This window comes from Leguminivora glycinivorella, chromosome 14 (genome assembly GCF_023078275.1).
Source record: "Leguminivora glycinivorella isolate SPB_JAAS2020 chromosome 14, LegGlyc_1.1, whole genome shotgun sequence".
In the NCBI taxonomy this organism is placed as follows: Eukaryota; Metazoa; Arthropoda; class Insecta; order Lepidoptera; family Tortricidae; genus Leguminivora; species Leguminivora glycinivorella.
This window is the reverse complement of record NC_062984.1, coordinates 16,696,541-16,716,029: the sequence shown is the minus strand read 5'-3', so window position 1 is coordinate 16,716,029 and position 19,489 is coordinate 16,696,541. Positions and strand designations below refer to the sequence as shown.

Sequence of the window (19,489 nt, the reverse complement as noted above, 5' to 3'; positions counted from 1 at the left end):
GCTCGACGACTTTTTTATTCTTGTCGCACACATCTAGTCTATGGGCTTGTATGAGAGTGGGCCATAGATTTAGAATTATTAAACTAGATTGTTTAATTAGGTCAAAAAGTGTGTCCACATGAGAGGTAATTGTTTGGGCTGGTGTCCCTCTCGCACTTGCTGGCAATGTCAACATTATTCAGTGACGTCATCACTGTCATAAATTGGGGATACCAGTCAATTTTCAAAGTTACTACTAAATCTACTAACACCCAATTGAAAGTATTTTTTAATTATACAAATCTTTGATTTACAGGCATCAAAATAATCACATTATAATTATTTTCAAATTTTTTGAAATGTATCGAAACCCTAGTTTGAATATAACATTAAAATAAAATAAGAAGTTATAAAGTCAGGTAATATACAGATAAAAATACTACTAATATGGGAACCTCATTAACACTGGCAACACGTGCGAGAGGGACACCAGCCCAAACAATGCCCTCTCATGTGGACCGTTTTCGCTAGTCTGATACGATCGACTTTCTGTTTCAGTAATAAGGTTTAATTTCGTATGGCAAAAAATGTGATTGAGCTGTCCCCTGTAAAGGTCTTTGGAGTGGGCATACTTGCTGGTAGACACCTGCTTGCACACTTTGCCGCCCGTGTGCGCACCCTCTAAGTTTCACGCTGAGTTAAATGTGAAGGAAATAGCCGCATGGGGGACGCATACCTTTCGCCCCCTGTGTGTTCCCGTAATAACGGTGAGCGCTAAATTTACAATTCTTACATACAGCCTGGCAAAAAAAGAGTAGAAAGGGAACTATTTTTTTATCATAGCAACACTTACTGTTATCATACAAAAGTGACTCAATAGATTATGCCACATGCAAAGCATTTTACATAGAGGGTGGCGCCCCTACTCTTTTTGCAAAGCTGTACGTGATAATTAGTGAAATCAAAGAGGATCGAGTATTATAGAGAGTTACTGTCAAAATAAAATGTGTAATCACTGTGCATAGACTGCCATCTCTCGACACAAGCTTAAAACTTTATAACCTCAGTTTTGACAATTTGGCCCATATTGTTAAAAAAATATAGCTAAAGTTAGCTTGATATGTCTTAAAATGACAAATTTTAATATCAGCGCCATCTAGCCGAGCGTTCCCCAAAGGTGTAACGCCATCTAGACCACCGTACCTTTTTCTCTAGGGCTTTGAGGTACGTTTATTTCTTAGATTTTATCCGTCTATATAGAGTTACATATGTCTTTGGTGAAATTAAATTACGAAATGGTAGTTTTTAAATTTAGTAACTGGTATTACTAAATTTGACGTTTGATCCGATGAGGAGGGTTGGGAGGACGAAAGGTAGAGGAGGGCCGGAGGTTTGAATGAGGCTTGTAGTGTAGTTTTAGGGAGTGAGTGAGTGAATGTCACAGAGGGCGGTTGACTGGCGGTGATTTTGTGGCATATGTTCGGTAGAATCGGTAGTGCAATCAGTTTCACACGTATAAATACCCGCCCGAAATCCAGTCAACATGTCGCGATTTTTCATGTATATCGCATCCGCGGTATTGTGTTTTAGCGTAGTTAATACCAATAATGCCAACAAAGCTCTCAAATTTTATCAGGAAAAGGTAAGTTTGATTAGTATTTGATTGATAACTTTTTTAATTCGTTAAGTTTGACATAAGAGTTCACAAGGTCAGAGTAGCATAAGGAAATGTGAAGTTTTACGGTAATTTGACCTTTGCTTTCGCCACTCTAATATCCGAGACGTGTTCAATGACCTGTTGCTTTTAATTTCTGCAGGCATTGTTTGCTAAAAAGTTTAGATACTAACTACCAATGTACTTCAAATGTACATTATTTTTTCATTATTGTTGCTGTTAAAGTTTCTGGCGACCGGTCTGGTGCAGTCGGTAGTGACCCTGCCTGCTGCGCCGCGGTCCCGGGTTCGAATCCCGGTACGGGTATTTATTTGTGTGATGAGCACAGATATTTGTTCCTGAGTCATGGATGTTTTCTATGTATCTAAGTATTTATATATTATATATATCGTTGTCTGAGTACCCACAACACAAGCCTTCTTGAGCTTACCGTGGGCCTCAGTCAATCTGTGTAAGAATGTCCTATAATATTTATTTATTATTTATTTATTTTTATTTTAAAGTAACGTTATTGCAAAAAACAGCTATTATTATTGTTCAAAAATATATTCAGATTTAGGTAACATTTATATGGCAAAAAATTATAATCCACAAAATTTTACCCTATTAATTTAAATTATTATAACTTTTCACTCAGAAGTAAATAAATTTTTAATTTTATTTGAGGATGTATCTCTTTCTTTGTTTTGTAGAACTACCATGAAGCTCAGGAATTAATAGACCAAGACATCAGAAACATAGCTGCCATGTCAGACATGACACATTTTAGAAGAGTCCTGAACAAAATCATGATCCCTAGAGTGGTTGCGACACCCAACCACAGCATAGTGAACCAGTTCATCAAGACAGAGATGACTGGTTTAGGTTGGAATGTGACAGAAGATGCATTTGATGATACTGCACCAGATTTTGGCACATTGCGGTTTAAGAACATAATCGCCACATTGAATCCAAATGCGGACAGATATTTAGTGCTGGCATGCCATTATGATAGTAAATATACTAGGGAACATGTGTTTGTTGGTAAGTTTAGTTTTTTGTCTTATTATTACTTATATTCACACTATTTCAGTAGTTTATTTTAGAATAATGTATAACATGTAGACAAAGTGATCTTCTCACTTATAAAATTTGTGGGTAGATAGCAGATTAGGTTTTCTTTAAAATAAAAAAGTTTTATTACCTACATATAATTTTTATTTCCTATGTTTCATTATTGCTAATTATGCAAGTCACTTCTTATTCTTAGAACCCATTTAGACGGTACCAGTACTCGCAAACTCGCATACGAGTTTTATTATATTGCGGTATTTGATGGCGGTGCAAAATCGTATGTAACCTCAAGTAACTAAAATGCAATGTAACTAAAATCACATGCGAGTTCGCACGTCATCTAAATCAGGGGGCCGATTTTTGAGTCTCACTGTCACTAAAATACCGGTTGAAAACGGTGAATTGCCTATTATTTTCAGTGACAATTTTCTGAATTCGAACGCGTGAGACTCAAAAATCTGCCCCCAGGCCTTACTATCATAGACATATTGCAACAATTGTTAATCTTAAAATCAAATACCAACAGGTGCCACAGATTCAGCAGTACCATGTGCCATGATGATAAATCTAGCCAAAGTGATGGGCCCGAAGCTTCAGAACCTGAAGCAGTCTAAATTGAGCCTTATGTTCATATTCTTTGACGGAGAGGAGGCATTCCGGGAGTGGGGACCCAAGGACTCCATCTATGGGGCCCGGCATTTGGCCAAGAAGTGGCAGGCAATGTCTTATAAGGATGGTGCTAATCATTTGCAGAGGATGGTAAGTTGCGTCGAAATATCGGGAGCTCGACAAAAATCAAAAAGGTAATCACGGTCTATATCCCGGTCAATATAAGTCTGATGGTAAGTTGTTACAATTTTGTATGGAATTTGACAGATGACAGCCGACTAACCCTGAGGCCTCAGTTAAGTGGTTGGTGCAAGTGGGCCTTAGCCATGCTACAGAGTATAAATGGTACCAGTTTTTATAACAGAAATATTAGCATATAAATATTAGGCCAGGGCCACACTATATTACGTGATATAGTTTTTTAAGATGTTTGTCTCTATTCTTTGCAGGTACATCGATTTAATTCTCTGTCCATTTTTTTTCTAGCCTTGAAACACTTGCGTATGCGTCCAAACAATACAAATTGATTAGCATTCAGTTTGTATCCTCTTTGTTATACATACATATAAAACAGTGTTTATAGTAATGTACCTTCGTTCGTACCACGTCCAAACTGATGTCCTTTAGAAATAACATTTCTACGTTAGCTTCTCTACTTTAAAAAATAATAATACTAAAAAATAATGGTCTTACTCCCGCCCCTTAAATAATCTTCCTCTTCCTCGGTTCCTCATGGCTGAGGGTCGCGATCGTGACCATTTGAGGTCGTTATTTTGCGCACTAAAGCTCTCCATTGATCACGGTCTTCTGCAGTCCTAATAATAGGCGCCTGTGGCCAGTGTTAATCCATGGCAGGCCTTCTTAACGCACCCAGCGGGTTGGTGGATGGCCACTCCCCCGTCCTCCATCCACCATGCCAACCATAATGCGTTTCTCAAGGTTTTCCGGCTCCCGTCTGGCCGTGTCCAAAGTAATAAAGGATTCGCTGGAGGCAAATATCAGACAAGCGGCAGTGAATTTTAAGGATCCTTAAATAATTAAAATTCCTTAATTTCAATTTTAACGACTACTAAACATTTCAATTTAGGTACTTTGAGCACTAGTGCGTTACTTACCCCATAGGTATTGAACATTTAAAGGGCCATAGGTATGTGCTTGTAAAACGCTATAAAATACACTTGCGAAAAGGTAATTCTCAACTCGAGTCGTTTTAAACGATTTCGGTCGTGTTTTAATTTATCGCGTCTACTTACACTCTGTACTTTTAGGTATTTAAAAGAACGTAACAAATAATTTGTACTTTTTCGGGTAGTTCCAATATTGGTCAGTTAACCAACTAAATAGAAAAATCAAGACATGTCTTTAACTTTCTAATTTAGTCATATAATGTTTTCATTTACTTTACCCTCAACTGTTTTACATTTTTTCTACTCCCGATCTGTTATTCGTCATTTACAGGGTCGTGCATAGATCTTTAAAACCCTACATAAAAGTCTATTCCCCAAAGCCAGCGTCCACCAGCTTTCAACGAAAAATTTTGAAATGCATTGTTTGCCTAACCATGTAACCATGGCAACGCGCTTGTTATAACGATACCGCGCGCGTGCGCGGGATGGTTTTGGGCAGCTGCGCTGACAGTGCAAACCTTTGCGTCAAAATACAGGAAACAGTGTGAATTTCACGAAAGTTATTCTAGAAAACTATTAAAAACTAAGTGCATGGTCGTAGAAAAAGTATTGCATGCAACGGTGTTTAACTGAGTCAAAAAATACTTTTGGCATCTGTATTAACAATTTTCGACTTCGCCTCAAATTGTTACCCGAGCCAAAAGTCTTTTTTGACCTCCTTTAGACGCCGGTTGCACCCAAACATACCGACAAACTTGTACTATTTTGAAATTTTGTTTTGTTCTGTCATTCATTGTTACAATTACAATATGGTATATTATTATCGGGAATGTGCAGGCATCCTCAATTGTTTTCTTATAATAATGTTTTCCACATATCACGTGTGATTGGTAAATTAGTGTTCTATCGCCATTTTAAATTACTATTGTGTACTTAATTAAGATAAATTTACCTGAACATTCACTGACGTGCTTTCCCCTAAATGATCGTTAGCCTTGAAGTAGTGTGTATAATTATAATTACCATAGTTAGACGTAAATAATACCAAGTTGATTTTCCTTCAATATAACACAATAAATAATAGTATTTTCACCACACCAACTGGTACAGACTTACTTTGGTATTCGAAAACAGATAGCAAAATTGCATTTTATCCACAAGAGTGAGTGTAAAGTAATTTCATACAAATTTTAACTTGATGTCTTAAGCTGGCTGGTAGAATTTACCTATAAATTATGATTTTGAATCATAAATATTGAATTGATTGATGGATTTGATTTAGTTTGATGTTTTATATGTCAGTATTTTGTTCGTGTTGGTCTGGTGAAAAATTTTGAGTTTCACTCTGTGGCAAAGTTTGTTTAACCTTCGTGTCTTGAAACCCCCGCAACGCTCAAGATTCCACTTTTTGAACTACTCGCTACTGAATCTTTCGCTTGCTCGGGTATCAATTTGCCCCCTTGTAAAACAAATAACTATTACGTACAGAAAAGACACTTCAGAAGTTCGACAGCGGTTAAGGGTCTTATCGTAATGTCCTTTTCTAATGCATGGCACTATCTCTTTTTACATATTTATCAAAAACACACACAAAACTGTAGTAAGTTGCGTAAAATTATGTCAAGAATAAGTTATTTGACACAAGGGGGCAAAGTTGTATTTTAACGCCGAGTGTGGAATTGAAAAACGAGCAAGTGAAAGCGAGTGGTTCGAGAATAGAATCTTGAACTTGCGAGTTTTTCAACACACGAGAAGTAAAATACATTTGCACCCGAGTGTAACACAAAACTTTTCCCCTCACTATAGCGAGGAAACTACAACGCAAAAATGCGTTTATCACTGCTTCCAGTAGTTCCACAGGTGGTAAATCATCTTCATTACTAGATTCACCTACTTTTATCAATTTTAAAGCGGTTACTTTGACTATATTCAAGGTCAAATTACTTTACCCACTAGTGGATAAAATGCGTTTTTACCCGCTGGTATTAAAGGATAAACCACGTGTTTCCGAGCTACTGAGGGGAAAACATCCTTTCCAATATTATTTTGTTCCCAGGACGTCCTAGTGCTCCTAGACCTGCTAGGCGCTCCAGACCCAGTGTTCTACAGCTACTTCCAATCTACAGAGAAGTGGTACGTGCGGCTGGCGAGCGCGGAGCGACGATTGGCTGGGTTGGACCAGCTGGCTGGATATACGAAGGGTAGCGCTGATCAGACATACTTCAGGCTGTCGAGCTCGCGGTCTTATGTTGAGGATGACCATATCCCATTCTTGAGGAGAAGTGAGTATTTATTCTTCTACGTTTAGTGTATAATAGTGTGGGAATAGGCTTCTAGTCTACAGAGAAGTGGTAAGTGCGGCTGGCGAGCGCGGAGCAACGATTGGCTGAGTTGGATCAGCTGGCTGGATATACTAAGGGCAGCGCTGAGCCAGACATACTTCAGGCTGTCGAACTCGAGGTCTTATATTGAGGATGACCGTATCCCGTTCTCGAGGAGAAGTGAGTATTTATAATATTCTTCTATTACGTTTAGTGTATAATAGTGTGGGAATAGGCTTCTAGTCTACAGAGAAGTGGTACGTGCGGCTGGCGAGCGCGGAGCAACGATTGGCTGAGTTGGATCAGCTGGCTGGATATACTTAAGGGCAGCGCTGAGCAGACATACTTCAGGCTGTCGAGCTCGAGGTCTTATATTGAGGATGACCATATCCCGTTCTCGAGGAGAAGTGAGTATTTATAATATTCTTCTACGTTTAGTGTATCATAGTGTGGGAACAGGCTTCTAGTCTACAGAGAAGCGGTACGCCCGGCTGGCGAGCGCGGAGCAACGATTTCCTATCATACATTAAATTATATATATTTATCGACGCAAAAAAGGTTATTTAATTATTATTGTCAGAATTGCACAGTTTTCCGACATGTCGGTCTAAGTATAACAGATTCTCAATACGCGTGTCGAATTTCATGTGAGTATGTAAATGTAAGTGCAGTACCTAACCTGCCTGAATGAATTTGGGTAGATAGACGGTCAAGCAAATTATGAGAGTATAAAAACGCGCGAAATTCAATTTTTCTATGGGACGATAAACCCGCGCCCATACATACATGGATGTAGATAAAGTTATGTACGCGACTATACATAATTAGGCATTAAAACACTCATGTTATCTTATTAACACAACAAAAACAACACTCATGTTTTAATGCCTACCATTATGCAAATGTCACATAAATAACTAATATCCAGTTGCGGCTACGTGTACTGTAAGATAAAAACATCCAAGCATTATGCTTATCGGAAACTTGGATAACAGAATACCAGCAGGATCTAATCTCAATAAAAGGATACAAGTTTGCTGCAGGTTACTACAGACGCGAGTGCCAAGGAGGTGGAGTGGCGATCCTTCTTCAGGAAGATTTAAAGTATATAGAAAGAACTGATATTTGTGAACTGTCTAAAGAATGTGTTATTGAATGTTGTGCTTTGGAAATACCTGTACTTAATATCATTCTAATAAATATATACAGGCCTGATCGAGATGTAAATATATTCTTTGAAACGCTCAGTAAAATCTTACAAAAAATTAAGCCAAGAGATCGAAAGAAATGTATAGTTATTGGAGGAGACTTTAATATAAATATGCTGATTAATTCAAAAATATCTCAAAATCTTGTGAATCTGATGGCCTCAGCCAATTTGACTTTAATTACAAAAGAACCTACTAGAATTACAAGCAAAACATCGACATGTATTGATTTAATTTTTACAAATTCACTAAAAGACACTTCTGTAACAATTCAAGAACACGGAATATCAGACCACAAAAGTGTATTATACAGGCAACAAATTCCTAACCCAATCAAAAAAACAAATAAGAAATGGTATAGTTTAAGGCGAATATTTAATGACAACGACATTAATAGTTTTAAGGTCGCGTTACAAAATATAACATGGGGACAAATAATATCTCCGCGTAAGACTTTAAATGAAAACTATTATGATTTTGAGAACAAATTACAAGAAACATTAAACAAGTGCATTCCAATAAAACGGGCGCGAGTGGGAAATAAAAATGAAAAATCGTGGCTGACTCCCGGGCTAAAGAAATCGTGTAAACACAAACGACAACTAAAAATATTAGTAAATCAGTCACAGAACGAAGTCTTACGAAAGCATCATAAAGCGTATTCAAAAATGCTTAAAAAATGTGTACTTCTATCAAAAAGACTTCGTTTCATAGGCCAAATGACTAGATCATCGAATAAAATGAAAACAATGTGGAACGTTATCAAGGAAACAACGAACAAAGGAGAAAATAGCTTAAATATTAAAAACCTCACCCTAAATATTGAAAACCGGCTGACAGATTCTCCAGAGGAAATAGCAAATTCTTTTAATAAATACTTTGCCACAGTAGGAGATTCGTCATGTTTGCATGATAAACCTTGCGGTAGACCGACAAAAAATCCACCTATAAACTCTATGTATCTTAGCCCCGTAACGGAACGAGAGGTATCAAATATTATACAGAGCTTAAAAAATAAACGTAGCTATGGGATAGACGAAATACCGTCCACGTTAATTAAAACATGCAAAGAGGAGTTAGTACCGCCCTTAACCGAATTAATTAATCGATCATTTAGCGAAGGCAGTTTCCCGGAAAAACTCAAAATAGCTAAGATAAGACCGATTTTCAAGAAAGGAGGAAAAAACACAGAACTCACGCAGTATAGACCAATAGCTCTATTACCGGCAATGTCAAAAATTTTCGAGAAAGCAATGTCCACCCGCCTTTACAAGTACCTAGAATATCTTTGACAAAAATCAATACGGTTTCAGGAAAAAACATACGACCACTCTAGCTGTATATAACTATGTTCAAGCAATATTCGACCACATAAACAATAAGAGTTACGCCGTTGGTATCTTGCTTGACATGTCAAAAGCGTACGACAGAGTGCGCCACGATATACTACTAGATAAATTATATAATTCCGGAATAAGGGGAAATGTCCACAAATGGTTTAAATCGTATTTAGAAAACCGTAAACAATATGTGCAAATAGACCATTATAATGACGTCTTAAAAGAAGTGCAAACCATTAATTCGGAAATATGTTACGCCAGAGGTTCAATACCACAGGGTAGTGTATTGGGATGCATACTATTTCTGATATACATAAATGAGCTGCCAAAATCATTAGACACAACCTGCGTAATGTTTGCGGATGACGTGTCTTTGATGTTCAACAGTTATGATAGCGGCCACTGTAATGATAAATTAAAAAGCACACTCACGACAGTAGAGAATTGGCTTGTGGATCATAATTTAGAAATAAATTTCAAAAAAACTAAAATTATTCAATTTCGACCACACCAAAAAAATCCTTTAGACCTTAACCTAACATCAAGTAACGGACAAATAGAAGAAGTAGAACACTTTAATCTACTAGGTATCACAATAGACACGAACCTGAATTGGAAAATGCACATCATAAACACAAAGGCAAAATTAACAAGATTTACCTATGCGCTCGGAATTTTAAAGAGTAATACAAATTATGAAACGGCCCTATCAGCATATTACGCTCACGCTTATGCCTGGCTCCGCTACGGAGTCATTTTGTGGGGAGCAAGCACAGATGCTGATGACCTGTTTATATTGCAGAAAAGGTGCCTGCGCATTCTCTTGAATATGTGGCACGGAGAAACATGCAAGCCCTATTTCAAAGAGCATAAATTACTCACTCTTCCATCCATTTATATTTTGGAGGTTGGCATATTCGTTAGGGACAACATGCACTTTTTCCGCCAAATTAAAGATGCGCCCTATAGAAGAATGGTAACTCGACATGAGAATAGACTAGGCCTACCAAAATCAAATTTAACTATGCACAGTAACAGTCCATATGTTAGATTTATAAAAATTTATAATAAAATTCCTGAAAGAATAAAAGCTGAGACAAAAGTCCATCTATTCAAACGTAAATTTAAAAACCTGCTTACAGAAAAGGCCTATTACAAAATAAACGACTTTTTAAATGATAATAATTTGACATAAAATATAGGTTAGATGTAAGTGACAACGTGAATTCAATGTTTCTATAATTAAATTGATGTATAACCTAAATTATAAATATCTAATGTGACTGAATGTATAATACTAGAACTGTTAATAAATATACCTATGCATGTATAATTAGTAAAATTCAATAACATAATGTATGACATTGCAATGCCCTGCCAGGGCCCATATGACTCTGAATGTACCTAGTTGTTAAGATCTGTACTACACTATGGTTGCAATAAATAAATGACTAAATGACTAAGAGGTTTCACATACGGAATGAAACCTTTTGCAGCATTTTGATGTTTGCTGACTGGCAGTCCCTGATTTGAATTGAGAATAATAGATAAAACGTCAAGGAGAACGAACACTTGACGGAGGCATTCAGATAGAAGCAGCGATTGAGAGTGAACGCTTGTTATTTAGCTCCTAAAAATATAAAAAGATATTGAATCAAAGTGTGGTTTAAATGTATGGATGCCCTTCACCTATAGGCCGTCTCTCTTACAGTACACATGTACGCTTAGTCCGTATGCAGCTTTCTATGTAGGCATTTAAGAAAATTGGGACTCACAGAGTTAAGAAAAAGTTAAATCGCTGTCAGTTTTGCAACGATTAATTATTGCATTAAATTTAGCATGGAATTTCAATAAAAACATCGTTTTTGTTTTAATTATGTAAATTATACTAAGCTATAATCTAAATTCAGAACGTGAAAAAAGTTTAGTTTTAAATACAGATTTCAAGCTTGATTGTCGTTACAAAACTAACAGCGATTTATGTTTTTTGTAAACAACTCACGCTAAATGTAAACCCATGTCGCTTCTATACTACGACTTCTAATCTATGCACTCTATGCAGGGCTCATCATCGCGACCGAAAGGTCGTAAGCGCCGAGTAAAATCGTAGCGCTTGCGACGTTACGGAAGCAGGCCATTGGTTCACACCCCGCCCCCTCACCCCGCCTTCAGCTTACAGGCTGTGACACGTTCGTTGTTTGCTATAGCTCCTCTATACGAAGTAATAATTACTCAATGGTTCATCTACTGAATTTCAATTTTGAAGAAAAGTTACTACTTTTCGAGGTTTTGGTATAAGTGTAGGTTTGGATAGCTTTTTATAAAACTTTATTTCGGTGAATATATGTATTTTCTGTTATAAAGTCACAAAAATATAATCTTGTGAGATTCAATACCTACTTTGTCGTAATTTTATCTTATCAGTTATCAGTGATGTCCACGTCTTGCCATTTATCACGTAATGACTACGGGATAAGTCATAAATACCTAATAAAGTAAGAGTAACACGTTTACGTATTCGATTTTCATGGTAATTTAACTGTTATGATTCCCATAAAAGAAGTTTACATTCATAAGTTAAATCAAGAGTGAATAGACATCTTTAGGGTAAACAGGCTCCATCCCAGAATTCTAAGACTGCATCGGCACTTTTCATCGGGTGAGATTGTAGGTACTCAAGTGCATTATCTGTTTCCAAATAAAAATAAATATAATGACTATTGTTGTGTTAGATATTAGAACAGTAACTTGAACAAATTTTAAATATGTAGTAAGTACGTAATTTCAATATGTAGGTAGACTAGGTATTTTAAATAATAGTACATTACTACATTTACTACAGAGGCCGGGGCAAGGCCGGATAGGTCTGAGGCGGGCAACCCCATTTCCTGCCGAGGTATGTATAGTGCTTTTCTCAAACATGGTATGAAATAAATAAAGTCTACTGAAAATAGTAACTTTGGATGGCTGTATCTCCTAAACGGTGCGTCGTAGCGCAAAAATAATCGAATTTTCGTTCCCCTTTGATGCCCCGTATACGCTTATAAAAAAACAAAAAGTTAAAAAAAAACGAAAAAAATTTTTTTTGTATGAAAACGCACCCAAAATCAAATATTGTCTAGGGCCCATACCAGTTGCAGTCGACACGTCTATAAAGCCCCTTATAGTTTTTTTTTAATTGGCTAAATACCTGGATGTTATGTCACAATTATCTGTGTTTGGAAATTAAAAAACCGGCCAAGTGCGAGTCGGACTCGCGCACCGAGGGTTCCGTACAAACCTGCAAGGTTTACAAAGTTCGTTCATTACGACAATCGAGTCATAACTATGGTATTTTTATTGCAAAATGAAATTCATAACATTACAATGGGGAAAGATGGAGGAGCATAAATTTAAGAATATTTTGTAATGTAACTAAAAATTTAAGGTTTTCGGAATTTTTCCTTTATGTGTGCTATAAAACGTTGCTTCATGCCAAATTTCAAGATTCTAGGTCGACTGGAAGTACCCTTTAGGTTTTGATTCCCTTGCGAGTGCTTGCGAGTTTCAAAATATGCAGCTTAAATTGCTGTTTCTTTTGATTGCGTTGACATAGAAGTTTGATTTTGTTACAGCTTAAAGGTATTATAGACCTGAGTATTTGGTATGAATTTCAATTTAATACCTCTACGCGTTTATGAGGAAATGGGTAGTAAGGTTAAAATTATTAAAAAAAAATATATTATGTGATGTAACTAAAAATTTATGGTTTTCGTAATTTTTCCTTTATCTATGCTATAAGACGTTGCTTCGTACCAAATTTCAAGATTCTGAGTTCACGGGAAGCACCCTGTAGGTTTTGATTCCCTTGCAAGTGTCGAAAATTTGCGGCATAAACGGCTGTATCTTTTGATTGCGTTGGCTTAGAAGTTTTATTTTTTCACAGCTTCAAGGGACAGTAGACCTGAGTAATTGATATAAATTTCAGCTTCATACCTCCACGCGTTCCTGAGAAAAAGGGTCTTGACAGACGGACGGACGGACGGACAGACGGACAACAAAGTGATCCTATAAGGGTTCCGTTTTTTCCTTTTGAGGTACGGAACCCTAAAAAGAGGACTTTGCCGGCCTTGGCCTGCAAGGTTTGTATGAAATTCCATTATCTATCAATCGTCCTAGCCGCACCTGCAACGTCATACTTCGCTGCCAATTATATGGCACATAACATCAATATTTCATACCATGTTTGAGAAAAATAAATAAAACGGTTATCGCGGTAGTTCGTGACTATTCGTGAGTTAAGCCTTTGTATAGGTAATTAATTAATTATTTTGAATTAGAGCTTTGTTTCTTTTGCTTATAAATATGTATTATGATAAGATAAATAAGTACCAAACGCACGTGGTAATAACAAGTACATATAAATTAATAAAATACATACCTTACCTATTTAAGAGATAAGGTTTCGTAATAAGACGCACGTGTAGGTAAACGCATGTTAGCTTTATAACTTTTCTGTTTACACGGGAACGTATATAATTGATTATACTACCTGTTTCTGCTATTATACGGTTTAAAATAAACATTTATTTGAGATTTTGAAAGTATGATATAGACACTGTATTAATATTTCACATGGTCTGTCTAGGTCTACCAATAGTACCAAGTACCAACAAAAACGACCTTATTATTACTATTAACTATAGGTATAAGTACGCGGATATTTCTCAGCAATCGATGTGACTACCTTTGTGAAATATTGGTACAAATGGCACTGGAATGGAATGGAGGAATGTGCTACCTAATAAATAAGAACTTTCAAATAACTTCTACACAAGTGAAGAATGTTGTTTTACTGAGATCTGGACCGCGGTGTTTAATATATACATATAGATATATTATCATTTGTTTTGTCTTCACTGTATCTTTTGCTGAGGTGTGCCAATAAAGAGTATTCTATCTATCTATCTATATACTTTCGCTGCGTTTAATAATTGTCATTGTATAAATAGTAAAGAGTATTATTGAAATTTTAGGGCAGCGTCAGCTATTGCAGAGGGGAGGGCCTACCAAAGTTCGCAAATGTTGAGAATCTCTCTCTGTCACACTTTTTTAAATGGGAGTACAGGAGAACACCCACATACGATTCCCACACTAATAGGCTTTATATATCTTACCTATTTGACTTTTATAGCTTATTGTATTGTAGATGTAAATGTCGACAGTAAAGCATGAGTAAAGCCCTAATCTCTCCACTCGATGAAAGTAATAATTGCCGTTCATGGGCCGAATTTCCCACACGATAAGTACTGATACGCTTGTCAACCGTGAAAGGAAAGCTGTTGATAGGATTCGTCATGTACAAATCAACTACAGTACATTATAGCTCAATTATATCTACATAGACAAAAAATATTAGAACAATGTTCGGATTTTTGTACCTACTCGTAAGTGCGTTTTCACATTATCCGATCCGATATCGGATGTCGGACCGATATCCCATACATTACAGGCGCCATCTTGAATTTTTTCCATTGAAATGCTTCCGACATCCGATATCGGATCCGATAATGTGAAAACGGCCTAAGTACACACTTAGACACCTAGACACCTACACAGGTGTACATGAACTCGACTGTATTTTTCACCGACCCGTACCATGTACCGGAAGCCCACACATTTAGTACCCACAAGTCTTTGGCCTTGGGTCTTCGTCAATGTGTAAGAACGTCCTATTTACCTATTATTATCGGAGACATCAACTTTTTTTCCCTGCCCGCTAGGCATGGAATCCTCCCCCCCCCCCCCTTTATAAAATATTTTAAATATTAAATATTTTTTTTATTTTTGTTTCCCCTTTTATAAAATTGTTTAGTCCCAAATCGTTAGATTTTTGTTACATTTAGCATTTCATTTTTTATTTTTTCCTTTTTAATGAATGTCAATAGCCGAATCATTTTTGTTAAACTGTCTTAAGTAACCGGACTTCCGCGATACAGGCTTTGCCTAGTGTGGAAGTCACAGTAAATGATAAAATTGTATCTATTCCTTTTCTTGGTAAATAAATCATTCTATTCTATTCTACTATTGTTTCCAGACGTGGACTGTCTCCACATAATCCCGTCCCCGTTCCCGGACGTGTGGCACACGGAAGCCGACAACGGCTCGGCTCTGGACTACAACACCATCGAGAACCTGAACAAGATCATGCGAGTCTTCGTCACCGAGTACCTGCACACACAGGCCTAGCGGTACGACCGGTGGCGCCTTTGGAGGGTCATACTTAAAATTAGTTAAAAGATACATTCCTAATTTGAAATATATTTTTTTCCATTTGACGGTGTTTGTTCGTAATGTCTATTTACTAAGCAAACTATTTAAAAATAATCGAACGTTGAGACTAGGATTGTCTCCACATAATTCAATCAGCATCGGGTTTCAACACCATTGAGAACCTCCACAAGATCATGCGAGTGTTCATGACGGCCAAGCGGTACACACGGTGGCGGCTTTGGAGGGTAGTATTTAAAACACGCATTCCGAAGGGTCGGTTGCACCAAACCGTCACCGGATTTAGCGTTCGCTTTGTATGAAAATTTTCATAGACTTCTGCTGTGTGATGTTGACGTGCCTGTTAACTGTGGTTGATGCAACTGGCCCTTAGGTGCACTAGTACTTACTTAAAACATTCCGAATTAGAAATATTTTTATTTATACGTTTCCGTTTGACGGTGTTCAAGTTAATGACCATTAAAAAAGACATCATTCAGTAATCAAGCAAACTACTTAAACATTCAGCCTCGGCTTTGGAGGGTATTTCGTTTAGTAAGAAGAACATAAATGTACTGTTTGTGTCATATCTATTTAAAACCCCTTATTCATAAACGTACTCTAAAGTTATCAAGCCGATAAAGTTCGTTTGTCCCTTGCCAACGTATAGGTGTGACAGAAAAGGACAAACGCACTTTATCGGCTTGATAACTTTAGAGTACGTTTATGAATAAGGGGGATATAGGAAGAGTGTATTTAATACAGTCTGGTGTCACGCACGACAGCTAGTTTTAAGAAGTATCATTTTTTTAAATAAGGGTTTGGTCTGTTTTTGGTACATTTGAAAAAGGGATAAAATGTATAATTCTATTAGATAAATACCTAGTGCAATAATGATAAAGGTAAATTACATAAATGCCAATGCTGTTTGATCCAAACTATCTGACGTGGGTTAAACCTATGTTGCAATTGACTCGCTATTTATACAAATACCTACTTATTAAAAAAAAAATGGAAAACAAATACATACACGGATATTGCTTTAGGCCAAGAGCGGAGCTCTTAAATGATGGTGTCATTTTATTCTACTTATTTAATGAATTTTACTGGTGCTTTTTTAAAAATATCTATTTAAAGTTTTATTTAATATTTATCGTAGTTAGACAATTTTGATGTAAGATAAATCGTCACAAATGTGATTACCTAGTTATTATTAACCCTTAAATTTGGCTACAATGCATGTATTTTTTAATAAACTAGCCAAAATATAAGCTGGACTTTTTTATTAATTTTTCTTAGATCTGTAGGATCATCATCCAGTTTTTTCACACTTTTCCGCCAATTTTTCTTAAATGGTTGGAAATAATGTTTTTATTTAAGAAAAAATGGCGGAAAAGTGTGAAAAAACTGGATGACGGTGATTTTTAGTACATGATTCAGGCAGATTTTTTCAGACTTAGTAACTATTTTATGTTTAATCATTTTATCATAGGGGTTTCTCAAATAGTGTACCTTTTTAATAGTAGTAAAAGTTTTCTTATAAATTTTACTAGTAATTATATATTTATATAAGTAAGATTTAGCCTATTTTACTTCTAACACTGATTTAGTATTAAAATCGATGTTAAATATTTTTTTATTATTTTTCCTAGAGTCAGAAAACCATTGTCTATCACATTATTAATTTCTAGTTAAAAGAAAAAAATCATGCATTTAAGGGTTAATATGATATTATCTTGCTTAAAGCCTTATCAAATAATGCAATTTATTTTAGTAGGTTAGATGAAATGAATTTAAATAGGGGGCGGCGCCAATTACTCGAAAAACTGACGAAAATTTCACCACGTCGACAATTTATATAACACACAAGAATGACCATACATTTCTCTATTCCTAAACGGAGTAGGCAGAGCACATGAAATTGCTCAAGTTTTAATGCCACTCTTGGCAATTAACGGTTAAGGGGATAAAAGAAGACCAAATTGTGATATTGCAAAGACAGGTAGTCGGCTAAGTCGGCCCATCGCTCACATCACAATGGATCTCTTATCCCACAGTCGACTTCTACAAAATCTACGGGTGGGAAGGAGGTGGTGAAATTCTTATCCCGTCACCACACGGTAAACTCTATGATGAGCTTAGGGTTTATTATTATTTTACACCCTCATTTTTATAGGCTGTTTGCTGACTGCGGCCAGTGATGAAATCTTCCGAGTTGTTGGTACCGACTCTTTTATAATGCTTGCTTTAAATATACGTGGCTTATGTGAAAGAGCTTTCTATGTATTACGATTTATAAATGCTTAATGTACAATAATAGTGGGCATAGTTTGTATTTTACCAAGCAAGCGTTTTAGCGTTATTTATACATGTTACATGGTTTAATATATTGTTCCTAAGATGGTTGTGTGAATGAGTGGAAGACATTTTAATCTTTAGTATTTTCTGAGATTTTATAACTTGGCTTTTAAACGTATTTACGGATATTATTAGACTAATCTATTAAAGTTCTAGGCCTGAAATGAGTTGTGGGTTAAAGTAAACATTGTCTGTTAATTAAAATTTTATTCAAATCCATTTCCACTTATACAAAAGTACCTACTTAAATAAAAGAACAGATCTTATTTTAAAATATGTTACTAGATTTTCTAGTCTAAGTTTAGAACGAGTGTACAAGGTGTAAGCCATGTACTTCAAATTTTACATAAGAACAGAGGTTTCAAAATAAGACCTTTCTCTATCGTGGCGAAATGTTTGCATAAGAGGTAAACAGTTTTATTATAGACTCCAAATCTTTCAATAGATTAAATTTGGCAGTCAATCCATGCCCATTTGCCCAATTGTCCATATTACCTTAGTTTACCCACTGTCTGTTGCAGACGAGCAAATATTGTAAATTGACTGGCAACTATACAATACATTTTGTGCTTGAATAATCTTAAACTACTGATTTTTTTTTTAAAGAAATGTCAGTTATTTTGGCTACTTTTTACTTAGTGCTTACAGGAACTCAGCTCAGTTAATACAATTAACATTAACAAGACTAATCACAAACATGTACATTGAATATTCAACCTTATATGTTGCACGGTCGAATATCAAAGCAAACAGGTCCGAAGTAATAAATACATTATTTTAGAAACACTATTTTTCTAATATGTGGCTTTACATCAGAGAAGAGTCCTGAATTTCTGTTGGAATTTTCGATAAAGACATAAATGCACTTGAAGCATAAGAACCCGTCTGTAATCGAAAGATACATATTCATGCCAGGATTATGAGGGTCTAGCACATCCAACCACACGAATAGTCGCTCGCAAGAAGAACCACCTTTTATGAATAGTTTACGATGTATCGAAGGACACTGTTCTGTGCAAGTTGCGAGTAGACTGTTAGTTGTGCTAGCCCCACTATTAAGGCAGTAGTCCGACCGTCGACGACTAGTTTTTCGGTTATGTACTTATGTAGATTTACAAGAAAAATAGGAAAAAAGATTCAAACATGTATATGTATATTTTGCCCATCTTGAGATATTTGATAGGTAGTTTCTCGCCGAGGACGGACCGTTGCCTAAGAATTGTCTTTTTTAATAGTTTCTATATTTTAACCATCTAGGTAGTTAAAAAAATTGTACACTGTTCTGAATTGCCGTTTCATATTGTTGGATTTTTGAATAATGTTATCGGAAATGAAATAAATTGAAAATTATTAATTAAACTGTTTTTTTTTTTTAATTCATATAACCCTAGAATAAAAGAACGAACTGTAGTCGTCATGTTCATAAAAATAGTAAAAAAAGAAATTCATTTTTACAAATAAATAAGATTTTCCTGCTAACAAAGAATCATTAGGATTTAGGACTATAAAAATGGGTGAATCAACTTTTTCTTGCCTGTTATTGCCATGGTTACGGTCCCCTGAGATACGC

At 36.0% G+C, this 19,489-nt stretch overlaps 1 protein-coding gene across 1 annotated transcript; it reads left to right on the top strand.

The window, feature by feature from the left end:
- The first annotated feature begins 1,343 nt into the window (after positions 1-1,343).
- LOC125233223 (glutaminyl-peptide cyclotransferase) lies at positions 1,344-16,832 on the top strand. The gene is made up of 5 exons (XM_048139139.1): positions 1,344-1,621; positions 2,347-2,677; positions 3,234-3,466; positions 6,500-6,725; positions 15,389-16,832. The coding sequence occupies exons 1-5, from the start codon at positions 1,523-1,525 to the stop codon at positions 15,538-15,540; spliced, it is 1,041 nt and encodes a 346-aa protein (XP_047995096.1). The 5' UTR covers positions 1,344-1,522; the 3' UTR covers positions 15,541-16,832.
- Positions 16,833-19,489: the final 2,657 nt, after the last annotated feature.